The sequence below is a fragment of the Panthera onca genome, chromosome C1, assembly GCF_046562875.1.
Source record: "Panthera onca isolate mPanOnc1 chromosome C1, mPanOnc1 haplotype 2, whole genome shotgun sequence".
NCBI lineage: Eukaryota > Metazoa > Chordata > Mammalia > Carnivora > Felidae > Panthera > Panthera onca.
This window is the reverse complement of record NC_138346.1, coordinates 74,689,624-74,708,211: the sequence shown is the minus strand read 5'-3', so window position 1 is coordinate 74,708,211 and position 18,588 is coordinate 74,689,624. Positions and strand designations below refer to the sequence as shown.

Sequence of the window (18,588 nt, the reverse complement as noted above, 5' to 3'; positions counted from 1 at the left end):
CTGGTGTGAGAGGGCGGCCTCCCGCCACGAGGCCTGCCAGAGAAGCTTCTGTGATTGCCTCTGGTCAGGCCTGAAAGGATACATAGGATTTCGGTCATAGTTCAGATTCCTCAGGTTATTATTAATCTTAGACGCACACACACATACACACACACACACACACATAATCCACCTGCATAAATCATTTGGAACAATGTAGATGCTACTTAGAATTTTATTGAGATGAAAGTATTGCTGCACACAACGAATAGGAGAACAAGGATTTTTAATGAGTATTTTTTAGCCTCCAAGTTTCTCTTTCTTTTCTCTTTCTCCTGCCACGCTCATATTTTTTATTGTGGTAAAATACGGGTGACATAAAATTTACCGTCTCGGTTGTATTTCTTCAGTGCACAGTCCAGTGCTCTGAAGTATATTCACACGGTTGTACAACCCATCTCTAGAATGCTTTTCAGCTTATAAAACTAAAACTCTCTACCCATTAACCTATTCCCTATTCTTCCTCCCACCCCTGTAGCCCTTCCACACTGCCTTCTAGCCTTGCTGATTCCTCCCCTTTTGCCTGGTTGCACCCCTATTATGCAAAATGGTATTTCCCCTTTCTGATGCCCACCTTGGATTATCAAACTCTGCCTGGTCTTCTGAAAAACAAAGCTCAGTTTTCCACAGATCGCCCCCACCCCCACCCCAGGGTAATGGGACCCACCCTCCTTAGAAGAGACAAAGCAGCCACCTTTTTAATACTAAGGATTCCCTTCAAAGTCTTGGCTACCCATTCAAAGTGGCTTATCAATTTTTTTTTTTTTTTTTTGCAAACAAAAATGATGCTTCCAGAAACAAAATTTCTTTTATTTCATGATAGAATGAAAATATAGGGACCAGGAATTCGGTGATAATTCCGGCCTTTACAATGTACTGCCTTTGCAATCACCTTTCTGGAGCAATCTCCAAGACCTTTGAACACAACAAACACACACTCAGTATATTGCTTTTTTCAAATGAACTTTCTTTTTCTGGCTCTCTAGGTGATGTGTTGACATTCTTAGATTCTCACGTGGAATGTAACGTCGGTTGGTTGGAACCTCTTCTGGAAAGAGTTTATTTAAGTAGAAAGAAGGTAGCCTGTCCAGTAATCGAAGTCATCAATGATAAAGATATGAGGTAATATTGTCATATTCCACAAGATACTTCTAAGTGACTCATTAACTAACAGCAGCAGAAAGTACTGGTCATATTCCTAGGCTGCACACTTTTACAAATCTGAGAAATACACAGTTAACCCAATTACATAAATGGAAACACATAATAGATATATCGAGATCAGAGAACGTCAATCCAATTGTTTACTTGATCATCAAAATGCTTAACCCTTAATACCAAGAATTCCTAATACCCATTGTCCAGTTCTTTCCTCTTTCTATTCAGCTGTGCCCCAAAATATTTATCTCCCTTAAGACTCATTCATCTCTTTTGTGGGAAATATACATATGCTCCTAATTTTTTCCCTCAACAATATCCAGAACATTATTAAAAGAAAAGTAGAAGTTAAAAACAAGCAATCCGGCCAATTAGTCACTAATGCAAGTTGTACTCATAAATTCTCTTGAAATGTTATAAAAAGTTTGTGATAATCTCGAGTCATTTGTGTAAGCACTTGCTTCATTCATTTTAACAAGACATGGTGTCAGGTTGATCAAGTATATGTGTATGATCTCAAGCAACATTTGTGTTCTTTTCCTGGATTAGTTACATGACAGTGGACAACTTTCAAAGAGGCATCTTCGTGTGGCCCATGAACTTTGGTTGGAGAACAATTCCTCCAGATGTTGTTGCAAAAAACAGAATTAAAGAAACTGATATAATACGGTAAGCGTGTGAGATTTAAGATTAGGAGGCAATCGTGTATCTTTTTGCAAAGGCATGGGAAGCAATCCCACGAAACAAGTGTTTCCCGTCGTTCTATAGACAATCAAGAATTATGGTTTTAACCAATAGATGATCAAAAGCAAGCAAAGTTTCCTGAAGAAATTAGTTTCCCACTACCAAAACTCATTTTTTAAATGGTCAATTACACCCTATTCAGCCCTGAATCCACAGAAATTTGCTAACACTATTCCTTCTCCCTGGGATTTACAACCTAAGAAGTGTAAGCTAGTTGAATATGCTGCATAAATGCTATATAAGCACACATAACATTAAAGGCAACATGAGTAAAAATTAGAAGAGTAAATAATAGTAATAAAAGTATTATTGTAATAATAACTATTGTTAGGATTTTCTTTTGGTGTCTAACCCTACCCCTTCCATGGGAGGGGTGCCATATTCTGTAAGTGAATTGAGAAATATACACAGAAGCAGATATGAACTGAAAGTGGGGTTTTATTGCTAGAGAAGTGTAAAGAGAAAGCCCAGCCCAGACTGTGCATTGTGGCATTCTCTCTCAGAACTTACCTCCTATCCTTTGTAGGTGCCATGCTTTCAGAAGTGATAATCCTAGCAAGTCAAGTAGGCTTATTATCATTTATTAAGCAGTCTGCATTTAGCCCTCTCTATAACCCTAGAAAAGGTGGTAGGTAGGATTGCCATTACAGCGATGAGGACACTGAGCCTTAAAATAATTAATTTTCCCAGGGATATATAGCTTGTAAAAGAACAAATTGGGATTCAAATCCATATCTGCCTGAATGTAACACTCTTGCTCTGATCCCACACCTAAAGAACATCTTTGCCTTTTTCAGACTCCCATTTGGAGGGTCAATGTACTGATTGAGCTCAGATTATATCCAACATAACGTTGGGAAGAGAATGCATTCTGGATAGATGGGAAAGGACATTTGTCATTCAGACAGAATATGTGCCTAAGGGGAAGGGAAGTTGGTGTGGGGTAGGAATTATTTTACCCTTGAGATTGTTGTATACCCTAAACACAAGGCAAGCTCTCCACACAAACCCCTTTCAGCTGGCTCAATCTTAACACCATGGGAAGTGATTACTGCTGATTCAAGTGTAGTTTCTATTCCCCATGATCTATAACAGTAATGAAGGCTCAGGAGTCAGACTCTTTGGATTCAAATCTCAACTGTACTATTGACTGATGGCGTGAGCTTTAAAAGGTTACTTAACCTCTTTGAATCTCTGTTTCCTCAGTTCTGCGTTAAGACTAATAGAAGTAGCTACCTGCATTATCTGAAAATTAAATCTGATTATATAACATGCTTTAAAAAGTGTTTGCCACATAACAAGCTGTCAGTAAAGTCTGTCTACAGTTGAGGCAGTGTGGTGGAGTGAGAGATCATAACATCAAACCAGACCACCTAAATTGAACCCCAGATGTACATCATACTAATCTGTGGCCTTGGGAACATTTCTAACCTTTTCTGTGTTGTCCTTTCTTAATGGTATATAGTTTCAGGGTTTTTGTAAAGTCTGAGGTTACATATATATATATATACATATATATATATATGTATATATATATATATACACACACACATACATATATATACACACATACATACACATATATATACACACATATATATATACATTCACATATATATATATATACATACATATATATGCATACATACATACGTATATGTATGTGTGTATATATATAATACTTAGAGCAGTACCTGGTACTCCCTTAGCACTAAATAAGCATTTTTAAAAATAACGTATTTGGAGAGTTTGGGTGAGAGAGTAAAGACAATAAGAATCGTACTTCCGAACCCCATCTTTGTTGACCCCAATCAATCTCTGCCACCATGAACCACGAACTGATCACTTCAGTGCTATTTGTGACTCCTTTCCAAGACCTCCCCACCCTCTATAGCCATTTTGAAATGTCTCTTAACTCCACCACAACTGCACAGGGGACCCACTCTAAAAAGTTGAATTCGCATGACATGCAAGTTTAAAAAAACAAACATTTCTTTTTGTAGGTGTCCCGTCATGGCGGGTGGACTATTTTCCATTGATAAAAATTACTTTTTCGAACTTGGAACATACGACCCTGGGCTTGATGTCTGGGGTGGAGAAAATATGGAGCTCTCATTCAAGGTATTACCAAGCGGTCCTCAAATTCTTTCTACAATTAAGTGTTTATCATTTGGTTTCATTTTACTAACATAATCAGCTATGGGACTATCTCTGGGAAGAAATTTCACAGAAACTTTAGGGTCTCTAGATGAATGTTTTTCTATCCCAGATTGAATTTGGAAGAATCAATAGCTCCCATGAAATTTATCAGAGTTCCCTAGTATTTTATAACACTGTTTCTACATCTGAATATAGGGGGAATATTGTCTGCCATTTGACCTAAATGATGTGAGATTCATACTTCATACAAAATATCTCCAGGGACATTTTTCTGATATATCAGAAGTAATGAAAGCATTCAGTAATGGGTCATCTTAGTGCAAGTGACAGAGGTACAAAAAGTGCCTTTAGAGCAGGCCATCAACAGGTGATGTTGCAGCAACTTTGGACATCTCAGACAGCTCTGGGTATTTATGGTCATTGATCAACACCTAAGAAATCCTTGGCAGTAGCCAGAGTGAAGAGAATCCAAAAGGCAACTGTTTTCTTAGGGAGTGGGTTGGTATATAGTAAAAGGGGTATTACTTTGAGCTCATTTTCAAGTTGTGTTCCATTAAGTTATATGGATCACCCCAACATGTAAGGAGGGAAAATTGAAAAAAAAAAAGGAAATATATACTCCTTACCCTGATCCAACCAAAGCAGGACTCCATACGATATATTTTATACATTGGGATTCTGTGAGAATTTCTTTATTAAAAAAGATGTACACTGCAGGGTAGGGAAGAAAACAATATATATTTTACGAATCCTAAAATGCTCCACAGCAATGTACAAAGCTAAATAAACTTGTTGAGCTTAATTTGAAACCATTGAAAAAGATTTTAGACGTTGACAGTAGTACTTCAAGCTGGGGTGGGGGGGGAGGGGGGTGGTCACCAGGTGATTCCTGTCATTGTTAATTGCCCATGAATTGTGGGCAGTCATGTGATAATTGATGCTTCCTATCAAACTGTTACAGGTATGGATGTGTGGTGGTGAAATTGAGATCATTCCCTGTTCCCGAGTAGGCCACATATTCAGAAATGACAATCCATATACCTTCCCCAAGGACCGGATGAAGACAGTAGAGCGGAACTTGGTGCGGGTTGCTGAGGTCTGGCTTGATGAGTACAAGGAGCTATTCTATGGCCACGGGGACCACCTCATAGACCAAGGGTTAGATGTTGGAAACCTCACCGAACAACGGAAACTTCGAAAGAAACTAAAATGCAAAAGTTTCAAATGGTATTTGGAGAATGTTTTTCCTGATTTGAAGGCTCCCATTGTGAGGGCTAATGGTGTGGTAAGTTCAAGGAGCAAGTTAAATTGTGAGTCCATAAATATTAAATTTAAAAACTCTTGAAAAAGTGTGGAAAAGAATGAAGGATTACACTATAAATAAATATCCAATATGAGGGCAGATGAGACAGAGCATGGTTAAGGATTAAATATAGGTGAACTTGAGGGAGACTTTTAGGCAGCTACATTCATTGATTAATTCGGCAAGTACCTACTGGATATCAATAAACCACACAGTATTTCAGAACTGGATTATAGGGTAAATATGTATAAAGTAGACTTGATGCCTATTTGTGGAGCTTAAAGGTGAGTAAGGGAAACCATGTACAAATATGTAACGCTTAAATAAAAAGTAAAATGACTCTAATTTAGGGAACTGGTCCCTAGTGACCAGTCCTTCTAAGCTAGAATATTCAACTCTGAGGAGATATTGAATGCTAGCCCTCAAAGACAAGGGTCAGCCAAACTTCAAAAAAGAGAGCCCTAGGCAGAGGATGCCCCTTGTACAAAAACTCTAAGTTAGATGACCATCTAGGCACTCAAGAACCAGAAAGAAGGTGAATGTTGTCAGGGTGTGAAGGAGAAAAGAATAGCAACAGATGAAGAGGGAGAGGAAGGAAGAGTGGTCCCATGGGTCCTTATAGGCAGACTAAGGATTCTCCTTTCCCTTTCCCTTTCTTTTTCTTGTTTCTTACTTCCTTTCTTTTTCCTCCCTCCCTCCCTCCCTCCCTCTCTCTCTCCTGCTCTTTCTTCCCTTCCTTCTCTTTCTTCCCCTTCCTTCTCTTTCTTCCTTCCTTCCTTCCTCTCTCCTTCCCACCCTCCCTCCTGTCTATCTTTTCTTTCTTTTCCTTTCCTTTCCTTTTCTTTCTTTCTTTCTTTCTTTCTTTCTTTCTTTCTTTCTTTCCCTCTCTCTCTCTCTCTTTCTTCTCTCTCCTGAATGTAATAGGGAGCTATTGAGTAGGGTTAAGATTGGGATGACATGATTTAATTAGATTTTCACAGGTTTCAAACGGGAACTGAAAATAAAAGACAATGACAGAGAAAATTCCAGGGCACAACATAATGTACCAAAAAGGAAGAAACTGAGCTAGACAGGTTGGACACAGTACAAAATCTATGAACTAAAGCAAGAAAGTAGAGAAACTAGATGAAAGCCATTCCAAACCCATTCTAGGAGTGGGGCTTAATTCGAAGAGGATGGCAAGATGTGAGGATACTTATCATAAAATGGGTTTAGAGGTGATTAGTCAAGACTTGACCTAGAGCTTTTCCCAGTCATGCATATTTTTAATCCGTGTTACTGCTTTCTCATTTAATTTTTATTTATAAATATTCCCAGCATTATTTTATTTTCTTTCAGAGTTTTCTTTTTCTTCATGCAAGAGGTTCTCAGACTTGACCATCAGTAAGCCTGCTATTTTAGGCCACGTTTTTTTCAATTCTCCCTAGAAAGTGAATTACACAAACCAATCACTCTCTGTCTAGGAAAATTCCTGATGGCAAGGACGTAGTAGAGCCATTCTCCCAGTGTAGGGAAGATCCTGGAAGAGTATAAAAAAGAGGAAACTTGAAAATTCAATTGACAAATAGTAAAAGTGATCTGTTTGTAACATAATGTAGTATAAAATGATCATTTTTATAGGTCAAAATAGAATAGCAGCTATTTCAGGTGGTTTATCCTGATACTTTTTTTCTAGGTAACTCATTAGGGAGAACACCGTGGATTTATACACTATTCAAATTATTTGTCTGTAAAATAAACTGACACTTTTTTTTTTTAATTCCAACTCCTGAGTAAGGAAAAAAGAAATTCTCACCATATTCTGTCCTAACACAGAATCTCAGCAAGAGCATTACTGAACTTTAACCACCAGAGGGAACTAAAAAACTACCTTTTGCCTCCTCTGTGAGGCTAATGTGTATAAGAGTTCCCATGAAATTTTTGAAGAGCTCTTCTATAAACAGCCTGCTGATGCCTGAGCTATAATATATTAAAATGCACAAAGTATTTTTAAATTATTTTTTTGAATTCTATTTGTTGCCTTCCTCAGACAAATTACAATCAAGATGCCATTGGCTTCTCTTTGAAGCAACTAGTAGGGAGCATTATTACCACTTAAAAAAAAAAAAAAGAAGAAGAAGAAGAAGATCTTTCACTAGGCATTTCAGACTTAAGATTAACTGAACCATTATTTTAGGTGGAGAGTCTTGAAAAATCCCAAGAAAATATTTTACAATTTAAATCCAGTGAAAGGGTTTTTGTTTGTCTTCTTTTCTTTTTTATAAGAACCGATCATTTATTGTTGAACCAAAAATGTTTGATGAATAAAAGAACCTCACTAACAATGTGTCTTTATACACATTGGATTAAATGGTTAGTAAGCAGCCTATAGCCTAATGTTTAGCAAATGCCGTGATAAACTGTGGGGAACTCCACCTCCTAAATTGGAAAACGGAAGAATTCAAAATGGATAAATTTTGAAAAACAATTGAAAAATTTACATACTGCCTGGTGAAAAAAAAAAGATTGAAATGGTTTACATTAAAAACACAAATATAATTTTTTAAGTTTATTTATTTATTTTGAGAGAGACAAAGAGAGAGCATAAGCAGGAGAGAGACACAGGGGGAGAGAGTGAGAATCTCAAGCAGGGATCCATGCTCAGCATGGAGCCTGAGGCAGAGCTCAATCCCACTACCCTGGGATCATGACCCAAGCCAAAATCAAGAGTCAGAGGCTCAACCTACTGAGCCACCCAGGCGCCCCTGAATACAAGTCAATGTTTAAAACCATTCGCAAGTCGATAAAGAATAACAACCCCTTAGCACTTCATAAATCGTTTATAAGTGAAGAAAAGCAGTTTCTCCAGAAACCTCTGATCAGGAGGAAGGGAAACAAATCTTCAGAGAACTGGGGGGAGTGGTAAGTAAGGGAAAGAAAAATCTTCTCCTTCCATCCAATGCCTTTCCATGTTTGGCAGAAGGGACTGTACAAAATAAATACAAAGTAATCAGTTAAACCAGGGGTTCCCATATACTGCTCTGGGCAAGGTTAGTTGTGCTGCCAGAAATAGGATCCCAGGGCCAAATATATTTGGCAAACACACTGCACTCCCTCGTGTAGCAGACAACTAAACATTACCATCCTAGGGGTTCTGCCAGGTTCTGGAGCAGTCCAACCTGTTCAGCTGTAGTGAAGCCAGAGTTTTCCAAACACGTGGGAAGATATTTTCTGAGTAATCCACAAATACAGAAGTTTATATTTATCTCAGTGAAAATCCAGACAACAACTGGATCGCATTTCCCTTCTTTAATCTCTAAGATTATCCTCCTTCAGTGCATTTCTATTAAATCTCTTCTCTGAAGTTGATTCCTTCTGTGTGTCCTGACCGCTCCATTAACTAGTGGTGGATTGTCTCTTCCCATATTTGTCACGTTAAATTGTGAATAGAGCTTTCTTTGAAGATTTCTGATGGAAATTCTGTCCTTCTAGAGTTCTTTTTCATGCCAGCCACCCTAGAAGTAACCACCCTGGCACTATTTTTATGCCTGTCAAAGTTCCTATCCAATGCAAGTAGTTCACCTTGCATCTCAAACCCAAATGAAGGTCAATGCAAGGTTCAGATTCCCAAGGGAGAATCTAGCTTCCCTGTTGTCTCCCTGTGCCACTGGGTAAATTGTTTTCCCCGGGACACCATTCTAGTGAGGGTCTACAGTTGTCCACCTTTATGTGAAAGACTGCAATCCCAACTCTCTGGCTTGTCCATGCCCAAGTTTTTTCTCCTGTCCTTACAATATCAGTCCATTGCTTACCAGCATTTGCGATTTTTCCACTTGCTAAAAGGTTTTGTTTTGTTTTGTTTTCTGCATTTGGTGGTCCCTGAATATTTGCCTTACTTTCTTGCAACCTAAGCTATGCATGTAAAAGTGAGGACCAACCAGTGAGCATGCTGTTATGAAGGCTCACAACTCTGTGAGCTGGACAGTTGCATCATAAAGCACCCCGGATTTAGAGCTCTGTGTTAGGCACGATAGAACAGGAAAGGGCACAAATAGTGTCCCTGCCAACAAAGACTTTCCCCCCGACTCCCAGCTCAGAAGGCTTTCCTGAGTGTAGATTTGACTCTACACAGCTCTTCTAGAAATCTAAGAAGTCTAAATCGCCCTATTAACTCACCATCTCATTAGCCTTCCCCAAGATGTCAAAGAGGGCGAGAGAATCAACATTTTTCTGCATTAAATGGTGACTTATAGAAAGCTGCCTCCATATTTGACCCTGTAAATCCACTAAAAACCTGGGGGGCCTGCCAGATAGTGTCTTTAAGCTTGGCTCTGTACTAGCTTTCATGACTTTCCTATAATGAATTGTAGCTTGCCTGAGTCATTAGGAAGATTCTGACAGGGAATCAGCTGGACTCTGCTGTTCTTTGAAGGACTCCATTTATCTATGATTCAGTGCCTAAGCAGTGAAATAGCTTGGAGGGGTCAGCCAGGGAACAGAGCCCATAACTGTTGGTTTGATTAAATTGCAAGTATGTGCGTTGACTTTTAATGTATGCATCAGAAAAACTTGAGACAAGAAAATAACTACTTCTCATGCTACCTTTTGCTCATTCCCTATTCAGCATTCCAGGCAAGGGTTAATTAAAAGCTTCTGTTTGTTGGCTCTGTGGCTGAATCATAGGCCTAAATTGACAGATTGAAGCTGTACTTTAGCAAGATTACATTATGTCTCTGTTAGAGATAGCAACCAATAAAATCGTATAGTGCTAAGTAATGCTAAGCTATCAACTTAACTATCTTTTAACCTTATTATAGTTTTATGGCCTGTGTTTTCTGAATGTCTTGTTCTACTTCAAAATATTTTTTTCTTAATGCATATTTTATATTTTGCTTCCTAGCTTATTAATGTGGCCTTGGGCAAATGCATTTCCATTGAAAACACCACAGCCACTTTGGAAGACTGTGACGGAAGCAGCAAGGTACCTGGGCTGGGTTTTCTCTCTCATAGGTGCAGTGGATAGATGGCCCAGGTGTAGGTGATAAGTGCAGGGTATGGCACATTTACTGCTCGCTTGAGAAATTTATTTTCGCTTTTACAAACAATAATTAATTTATAAATTTCTACATAATCATACGCTTGGCGATAAGAGAGCCCACAACTAAACGTACAGACAGCGAGCAAGGGAGTAAAAGTGTGGGTACTGAAGTCAACCCACCAGGGACCCAATGCTGGCTCCACTGCTTTTGAAAGTGTGTTAACTTTGCAAACCCTTTAACCTTTAGGTAAATAGTCGTGATAACAGTCCCTCCCCCTAAAACAGGTTTGAAGATGAAATTATGTGATACCGATGAAGCATGTAGAACGATATTTAACACTTAGTGCTCCACAAATGTTCACTGTTATAATGATAAAGACACAAAATGTGAAAAATTTAAAAAAAGTTATGTATAAAGATAAAATAATAAAGGAAATGAAGGAAGAACATATTTTTAAATAATCTAAGGGAGAAATTTTGTTTTGATTCAGTCCCCTCCTCCCCATTCTCATACATATAAAGGAGCATAATGCAAATTACATAATCCATGATCCATGATCGAAAACCCTTCAACAAATCTCTGACAAACTCAGAACACAACGGATAGGGGAGGAAGGAGGGCCCAGGAGCACAGGGCAAGGACTCTGCAGTGCGGGAGGTGAGCTCTGAGTGATGGGACCTCCCTCTTCAACATGCGTTCCCTACCCATTCTCATTCTGTGGGGATATTATTGGTTTGGGTGCCAAATAAAACTCATAGGAACATCAGTACATGAGTACAATGCAGCTTCCTAAAATTGTAGATCACACTTTGGTGGAGAAATCATTTTGTGATGACAATCTAGGCTTGCCCAGACTTTGACTTAGAGACATTGCCTATATATATATGTTTATTTAGTTTTGACAGAGAGAGAGACAGAACATGAGCGGGGGAGAGGCAGAGAGAGAGGGAGACACAGAATCCAAAGCAGGCTCCAGGCTCCTTGCTGTCAGCACAGAGCCCGATGCAGGGCTCGAACTCACAGACTGCAAGATCATGACCTGAGCCGAAGTCAGACGCTCAACCGACTGAGCCACCCAGGCACCCCAAGACATTGCTTATATTTTTGAGCACATTTCCTCTCCACTCTTAATTCAAAGCTGCTACTAGAAGAAAGGCATCTTTGTCATCTGTGTTGCTATAATTCAGCTAAGGATTATAAACTTGAAGCTAAGGGAACTCTCTTTTAATTAGGAAAGAAGGGAGGTAGAGGGAAGAGAAATGTGTCAAAAATCATTTGAAATACACAACTTGCATATTAACCATTCAGAGAGGAAATAAAGTCATAAATTATAAAACCACAAGTAGTCCGAATCATATGAAAGCAAAATATTATTTAAGTCAGTCCTTCAAGACTCATCATTTTAGTGATTTTCCATGCCTGATTAAACCAGTATTTTATCTGAAGACCCAAATTGTAGTCTGGATAACCACTGAGCCTCTCAAGGACATACTAGGAGGTGAAAATATGAATATGCAGCCCCCTGCTTTCAAAAAAAAAAAAAAACACCCATCTCCCTTTTTGTCTTGTTACTCATTTTTAGCTTCTGCTTCTTATAGTTTGTTTGAGTAATAAGAAGTAAGGGAAAGTTGGAGGAAGTTAACTTATCTGGGGCCGAATTAACTAAACTTTATACCAAGCCAGTTAATAACATTCATCCAAAAAAAGCACAAAAGGAATAAATTTCTAGGATTAACCACCAACCTCTATGCTTCACCTTACCTAAAAAGTCCCCTATTAGCTTTTCATTAACTATTACCTTTTCAACCAGTTGAGATGTCCCTTCTAAAGGTAATATCTAGTTTCTCTTTGTAGCCACCTCACTTCCTTGGCATAAGACCATGCATCTCAAATTTTAATGTGCACACAAATCACCTGGAAAGTTTGTTACAATACAGATTCCGATTCAATAGTTCATGATGGGGCTGAGAGTCAGGCGTTTCAACTACCTCCCCGGTGATACTGATGTTGGTCCAGGGAGTACCCTTTGAGTGGTGAGGTCTAACCCAATGACAAGTGTGATAATCTAACTTACATCTCAGTTACATTACAAATGATTCACTAGATAAAAACATTTAGATAGATTTTACCAGAAGTCTATTTTTTATGTTTATATTGGTGCAAAACAACAGACGTCCCCCAGACCAAGAGCCATAAAGTAATTGACCAGACGGATAGTACTAGGTTGTAAATAACTGGAGAAAGGACTTATAAAAATCTAAAACCTGGTTTCAATACCTGAATCAGTATTTACTTTAGACTTCAGCAACTCTCCCAAACTGGGCTTCTCCAAGAGTAATTCTTGGGAACCAGGGGATGCTAACAGAGCAGAGCCCGATGAGTCTTTCTGCTATCAGCAAAGAAAGATTTTTGACATTGCTTACATTAGAAACATTTTTTACCCTTAAGAAAGATTGTGGACCTTTCCTACAAAGCCTCTAGGAGTCCAGTAATCTGGATACTCTTAAAGAAGCATAATCATTTCCACCAAAGTAATTTCGGGCTGTGACTTAGACCTCCTTGTAGCCCTAATGGCTCCAGGTGGTTTGAATGTTTCACTGCCTCAAAACACCAGGCTTATCTGGGGTTCTGAGTTACCTGAAATGACTTCCGTTTGCGCCTATGTACTAACTGCACTAAATAATTTTTATTATTGCAACTCACATTTATTGAGGGCTTACTGTGTGGTAAATAAACACCTAGCAGTCATTACCTCAACTCTCTGAGATACACGCTGTTGCTATCCAACTTAAAAATGACAAGAATGAAATGCGATATGGTAATAGTATGCCCTTACTGTCTGAACTGAAAGTGGCAATACCAGGATTTGGGTACAAAACATTTGATCAGAGTGCCCATCTCCTTAACCATTGCTAACAAAACCGTGAAGCAAAGACCCTACCTGTGTTTGCTGCTGAAAGTGACCTTTTCTTTATTCATTTCCCGACAGCTTCAGCAATTTAATTATACCTGGCTAAGACTTATTAAACATGGAGAGTGGTGCTTAGCTCCAGTCCCTGATACCGGGGCCCTGAGGCTGCACCCTTGTGATAACAGAAACAAAGGGCTAAAATGGCTGCATAAATCAACATCAGTCTTTCATCCGGAACTGGTAAGCAAAATATTTGTACCTCTTCTTTATCACAAATCCAACTTCCAATTAAAGGGGACATAAAACTCTCATTGTCAGCTTCCTCACTCAGAACCTTTAAATGTGTTTGTGCTGATCGAGGCAATATAAAAGTTCATACAGAGAGATAAACAGATATTTTTTTTTTTTTTTTTATAAATTGGCAAGTCCTTTTTCTTTTACAAAATTTATTTCAGGTAGGTTGTTTTAAATATAAGTCACCGGGTTCCTTGGTTACATTACTATCAGCATCTTTGTTTCTGTAAGTCATTTGCCTCAGTCAACTAACAGCGGCAAAAATAATGCTTATGGGCTAGAACTGGTTCTCAATGGTCACCAGAAAAGCCTATAAGGAGAGTATATGGGGAAAACAAGAACCAGCGTGCTTTCTACAAGGCCTGCAATTTAGGATGAATCCGGTTTTTTTGACATTCTGCCTCCTTTCCACAAGGGGTGACTTTTCCTGTTCCCCCACCCTGGTTACCAGAGACCTGGCTCTCAACAGGTGTTGGAACCAGCTCCCACCAGCTTGTAGGAGCTAATTGTGCACTAACTTCACATTCAATGACATCACACTGGTAGCTTGAAACAAGCCATGATGGGAGTATTACATAAACCCATGCTACAGATCTGGGGGTGTTTGTCCAGAGGTCCAGCTGTTAATATTTCCTAGACCACCCCTGCTATAACTTCTTCATTCTCAAAGTCCTGAAGTTTTCCTCAATGGTATTTTTTAAAGTTTATTTATTTCTTTTGAGAGAGAGAGAGAGAGAGTGTCTGTGTGTGTGTGTGTGTGTGTGTGTGATGGAGGGACAGAGAGAGAGGAAGAGAGAGAACCCCAAGCAGCCTCCCTGCTGTCCGCACAGAGCCTGACACAGTGCTCCATCTCATGAACTATGAGATGATGACCTGAGCCAAAACCAAGAGTCAGATGCCTAACTGCCTGAGCCACCCAGGCACCCCTTCCCCAATTCTATTTTAACAAGATATCAAATCGTAAGCTTTGGTGTAAGATCTTGGGGTGGCAAGAATAGTTTCAGGAGGGCCTTCCTAAAGTCTCTACTATCTCACTAGCAAGTAGCCATCAAATCCACAAAATGTACTGGGTGCATGAAGACCATCATTTTGCTCAGGCCTGTCCCCAAAGTCAGCACACTTCTTTTTCTCCTTAGAGTGCCTCCATTCCTTTTGATGTCACAGCCAGTGACCACTCCCTTCATGACAGTTTTCTTCCCGCTCAGGATCAAAACCAGGGTCTGAGCAACATGCTTCCCAATCTTCCTCCCTTTTAATTTTCTCTGTTATATTTCAGTTCCTTCTGGACATTTTTTTTTTCCTTGTTAGTGATAATGGCTCTTGTTGACTTATTCAGAAAAATGAAATATTACTAGTGTACAAGTTACTAATTTTATATTTCATGGTGTTGGGAAAATGCATAAACATCTATTGAATATTCTCTTTGGCTTCCTTAACCTTATGCCAAACAAAGCAGGAGGTGTTGGGGGAGGTGGTGGGTGCAGGGGAGAGAAAGGATGAGAATGAGAACACATTTTTCATCTCCAGAAGTGAATCTGTTACCAGGGAAAAAAATTCAGGCTGGTGAGAAAATATTTAGGAGTAAGCAGCCCTTAAATCACATAGGTCTTATTTACAAACTGGCTTGACCCCATTGAGAACTTAAGCCTTCATTAGCTGATTTTTATACAGGCTTAATTTTGGTCCCTCTAAATGGTAAACCAGTTTGTAAAGAGAGTAATTTAATTAAGATAGCAAAAATTGGATAGCTGTTTCCCGACATTGGTTGTGCCTGTGACTTTGTATCATGCCACATAGCTGCATTCTGCCTTCGGTTCCCCATTTCCATGCTGCTAGATGTTATGGAGATGAATATCTTAATAATAGTCTTCCTTATTTTTTCAGTATTTTGGTAGTTTTTATACTAAACCTCCTGAATCCTCCAAAGCATGTTAAGAGAAATGGAGAATACGACTATGAGTAACAAGAACATATCTTTTCTTTTAGCATTAGGAGTTGAGAGCTTCATGGAAGGAAGTAGGGTAATAGTGAGTTTGACCCTGAATACCAATGCATTGTTAAAATGATACATTTCCAACCTGCATTTCAAAGATGTTCTCTAAGCCCACCCACCCAAATGCTCTGGATTATGGACACCTAAAAGGAAATCATTTCATAGGTAGCTTCTAAATACTGGGGCATGGAATGACCCTCCACTACCAGTTCCCTCATCAAGTGTCTTTAGGTTGGGGACAAGTTGTTCAGTTACCACTTTATAATCCACTGGCAGAACATTGTAGATAATCCAGGATGATTTTGCTCAAGGCCAACTCCTTTACAGAACCTTGAGCATACTCAAACATCGTCTTACCAGAGTCCTACAGGATGACAATGTTTTTATAGGAACACCTTTAAAACAAACTATTGTGAAGCCACCCCTGTTTGATATATTCTTTTGAATAATTCAAAACAATGTATGTATGATTAAGACTACCTTTGTCATAGTCATGGAAAATTGAGAGAATTAAAAGGTGAAAAAATATATAAAGCCATAAGCATGTTCTAAATTGGTTATCCATTATTTCTAGGATATTCAGTAAATATTAACCAATAATAGAACTTCTCTGAAATAACTTTGACTTTTTTCTAACTACCTCTGGATTTTCTGAACATCAGGAATCATGTACTATCAGAGATTATGGTGGAAAGCTTATAAATATATACATCATTTCTAGCACTTTGTATTCCAAGTTTGCATTCTAAGGTATGAACTCAATTAAGACATTAACTAACTCACTTTTTGCAATGGGTATTTTTTCATGATCACCATCAATTAGAGAACCATCATCTATCAAATATAGTAAATGCCGTATGGAATTATTTTCTTTAAATAATAGAGTTATCAAACCTGTTGTCAGAAAATAAATCTTTTGCCTCCTCCCTGAGGAAGTCGTAAAAGTCTTAACAGCCTTGTAGCTTGGCAAAGTGAGATAGAGACAAATTTAATACAGTCTAAAGACTGTGTGCATGTTGTTAATTTAGGCAAGAAGAATTCCTGAGGAATCAAAAATATAATTATCTTTTTTTTATTAGTTTGTATTTCTTTATATGGCAGTTGTCAAATTCATTCTGTGGCTCATTCCAGATTCTCTTTCTTTCTAGGTGAATCACATTGTTTTTGGAAACTATCATCAGTTGTTATGCTTAGAAGGAAATGTTTCTCAGAAGACCCTGAAAGTTGCTGCTTGTGACCCAGTGAAGCAGTATCAGAAGTGGAAATTTGAAAAATATTATGAAGACTAAAGAGCAACTAATATTTTTTATCCAGTAAACCCATTAGACACTGTGAAAATTACAGTGGAGGTGGGGACTGTGTTTCTCCATGGTAGTTTACATTCTCAAAATTAATAGCCTTTGAATAGGAGATTAAAACACCCACAATAGTTAAGAAACCAAGAGTGAGCTCAGGGAAACAGTCTAACATTGGATTGGAGTCCTTCTTCAAATCTAGGTGGCCTTTTGAATTGCCTGCTTCCTGTCCTGTGCTGGACCTCAGCCTGCAAGCTTCCCTATGTGATCAAACAGGTAACTGGAAATGAAGCCAAAAGTACTGGAGGAAGCACAGTGATATTCATGATGACTGAATCTGATAATAACCAGCTCCTTGGGCGTCACAAGTTGGTATAATCAATGAGAACCTAGACCTTTATTTACTGTTTTTAATAAAACAATGACTTGAGTTCCTATGGTGAAAAGACCTTAGAAACACACACAGATGCCGTCTTGATGAAGTCCCTTCCAATTACACTCATGTTCGCCTACCAGTGTGAAGAGTATCAATATCATACTCCCCAATGGTAGAGCTTTAATCTAGATGACTACATAATGTTATTTTGTTTTGTTTTTTCCCCATATGAGTCAATGGAAAAAAATTTTCAGTGAGGAAGTCAAATGCTGATTCAATTCTAGACATAGACATTGTTTTAATTCATTTTGTGCTTTTAAAGCTACACTTAAAAAAAAAAAAACAGTCTTATTAGCAACCTCCTAGACCTATGTGGATGTTAAAAAGGAAAGAAAAAAGGCAAAGAAAAAGACTGGGTGGGTCACAATACACAGTAGTCACGAAAAATACACTTAATCGTTGAACACGCTCTAATGCAAGATCAGATAAGAGGAGCTGAAATAAATAAAGCAGAAATAGAGCAATGAGGGGCATCTGGGTGGCTCTGTCAGTTAAGCCTCTGACTCTTGATTTAGGCTCAGGTCATGATCCCATGATGGAATAGAGCCCTGCATCCTGCTTGGGATTCTCTCTCCCTCTCTCTCTGCATTTCCCCTGCTTGTGCTGTCTCTCTCTCTCTCAAAATAAATAAATAAACAAACATTTTTTTTTTTAAAAAAGAAATAAAGCACTGAAAAATATTAAAGATTTATATAAAATAGTATTTTAGATTTAATAGCATTCACAGGGTTGAAATATGTTTAAAAAGCTCTAAAAGATTCCAAAGTAGAAATAAAATGAAGTAAACATAATGAAAGGGGAAGAGAATAAGAATATACAACCCTCAGGAAGAGAGTTAAGAAAAAAATTGATCTAGACTTGGCAAAAAGAAAGGGAATATAGCACCTCTATGGGGTGGGGTGGGAGTGGGGAATAAGGCCATAGATGTGGACCTAGTGATAACACCGATAAATTGGGGACAAAGTCCAATTTTTCTTTGGTCCAAACTGAGCTCCTAATCTTAGGGATGCCAATACTTAGGCATACTAGAGAAGGTTTTAGAAATCCTAGTATCTTTTATACTGGTTTTTTAGTAAGAAAATTGATACCCAAAAGATGAATTATGTGTCTAAAAATCCCACACCAGTTAGTGAGAGATGATGATTAGAATTTGGATCTCTAAAGAGAGGGCTCATTCCACTGCCCCAAGCCACTGGCCCAAACAAATCTGACCTAGAGCATTCTTAAGATAGAGATA

At 38.5% G+C, this 18,588-nt stretch overlaps 1 protein-coding gene across 1 annotated transcript in view; it reads left to right on the top strand.

Moving 5' to 3' along the window:
* GALNT5 (polypeptide N-acetylgalactosaminyltransferase 5) overlaps nucleotides 1-17,991 on the top strand; it is a 41,824-nt gene extending 23,833 nt beyond the window's left edge. The window contains exons 4-10 of the mRNA XM_060626749.3: nucleotides 1,026-1,161; nucleotides 1,747-1,866; nucleotides 3,945-4,062; nucleotides 5,063-5,386; nucleotides 10,284-10,364; nucleotides 13,412-13,573; nucleotides 16,769-17,991. Of these exons, the coding sequence (XP_060482732.2) occupies nucleotides 1,026-1,161; nucleotides 1,747-1,866; nucleotides 3,945-4,062; nucleotides 5,063-5,386; nucleotides 10,284-10,364; nucleotides 13,412-13,573; nucleotides 16,769-16,909 (1,082 nt within the window). The 3' untranslated portion in view covers nucleotides 16,910-17,991. The remainder of the gene's footprint in view (nucleotides 1-1,025; nucleotides 1,162-1,746; nucleotides 1,867-3,944; nucleotides 4,063-5,062; nucleotides 5,387-10,283; nucleotides 10,365-13,411; nucleotides 13,574-16,768) is intronic.
* The last annotated feature ends 597 nt before the right edge of the window (nucleotides 17,992-18,588 follow it).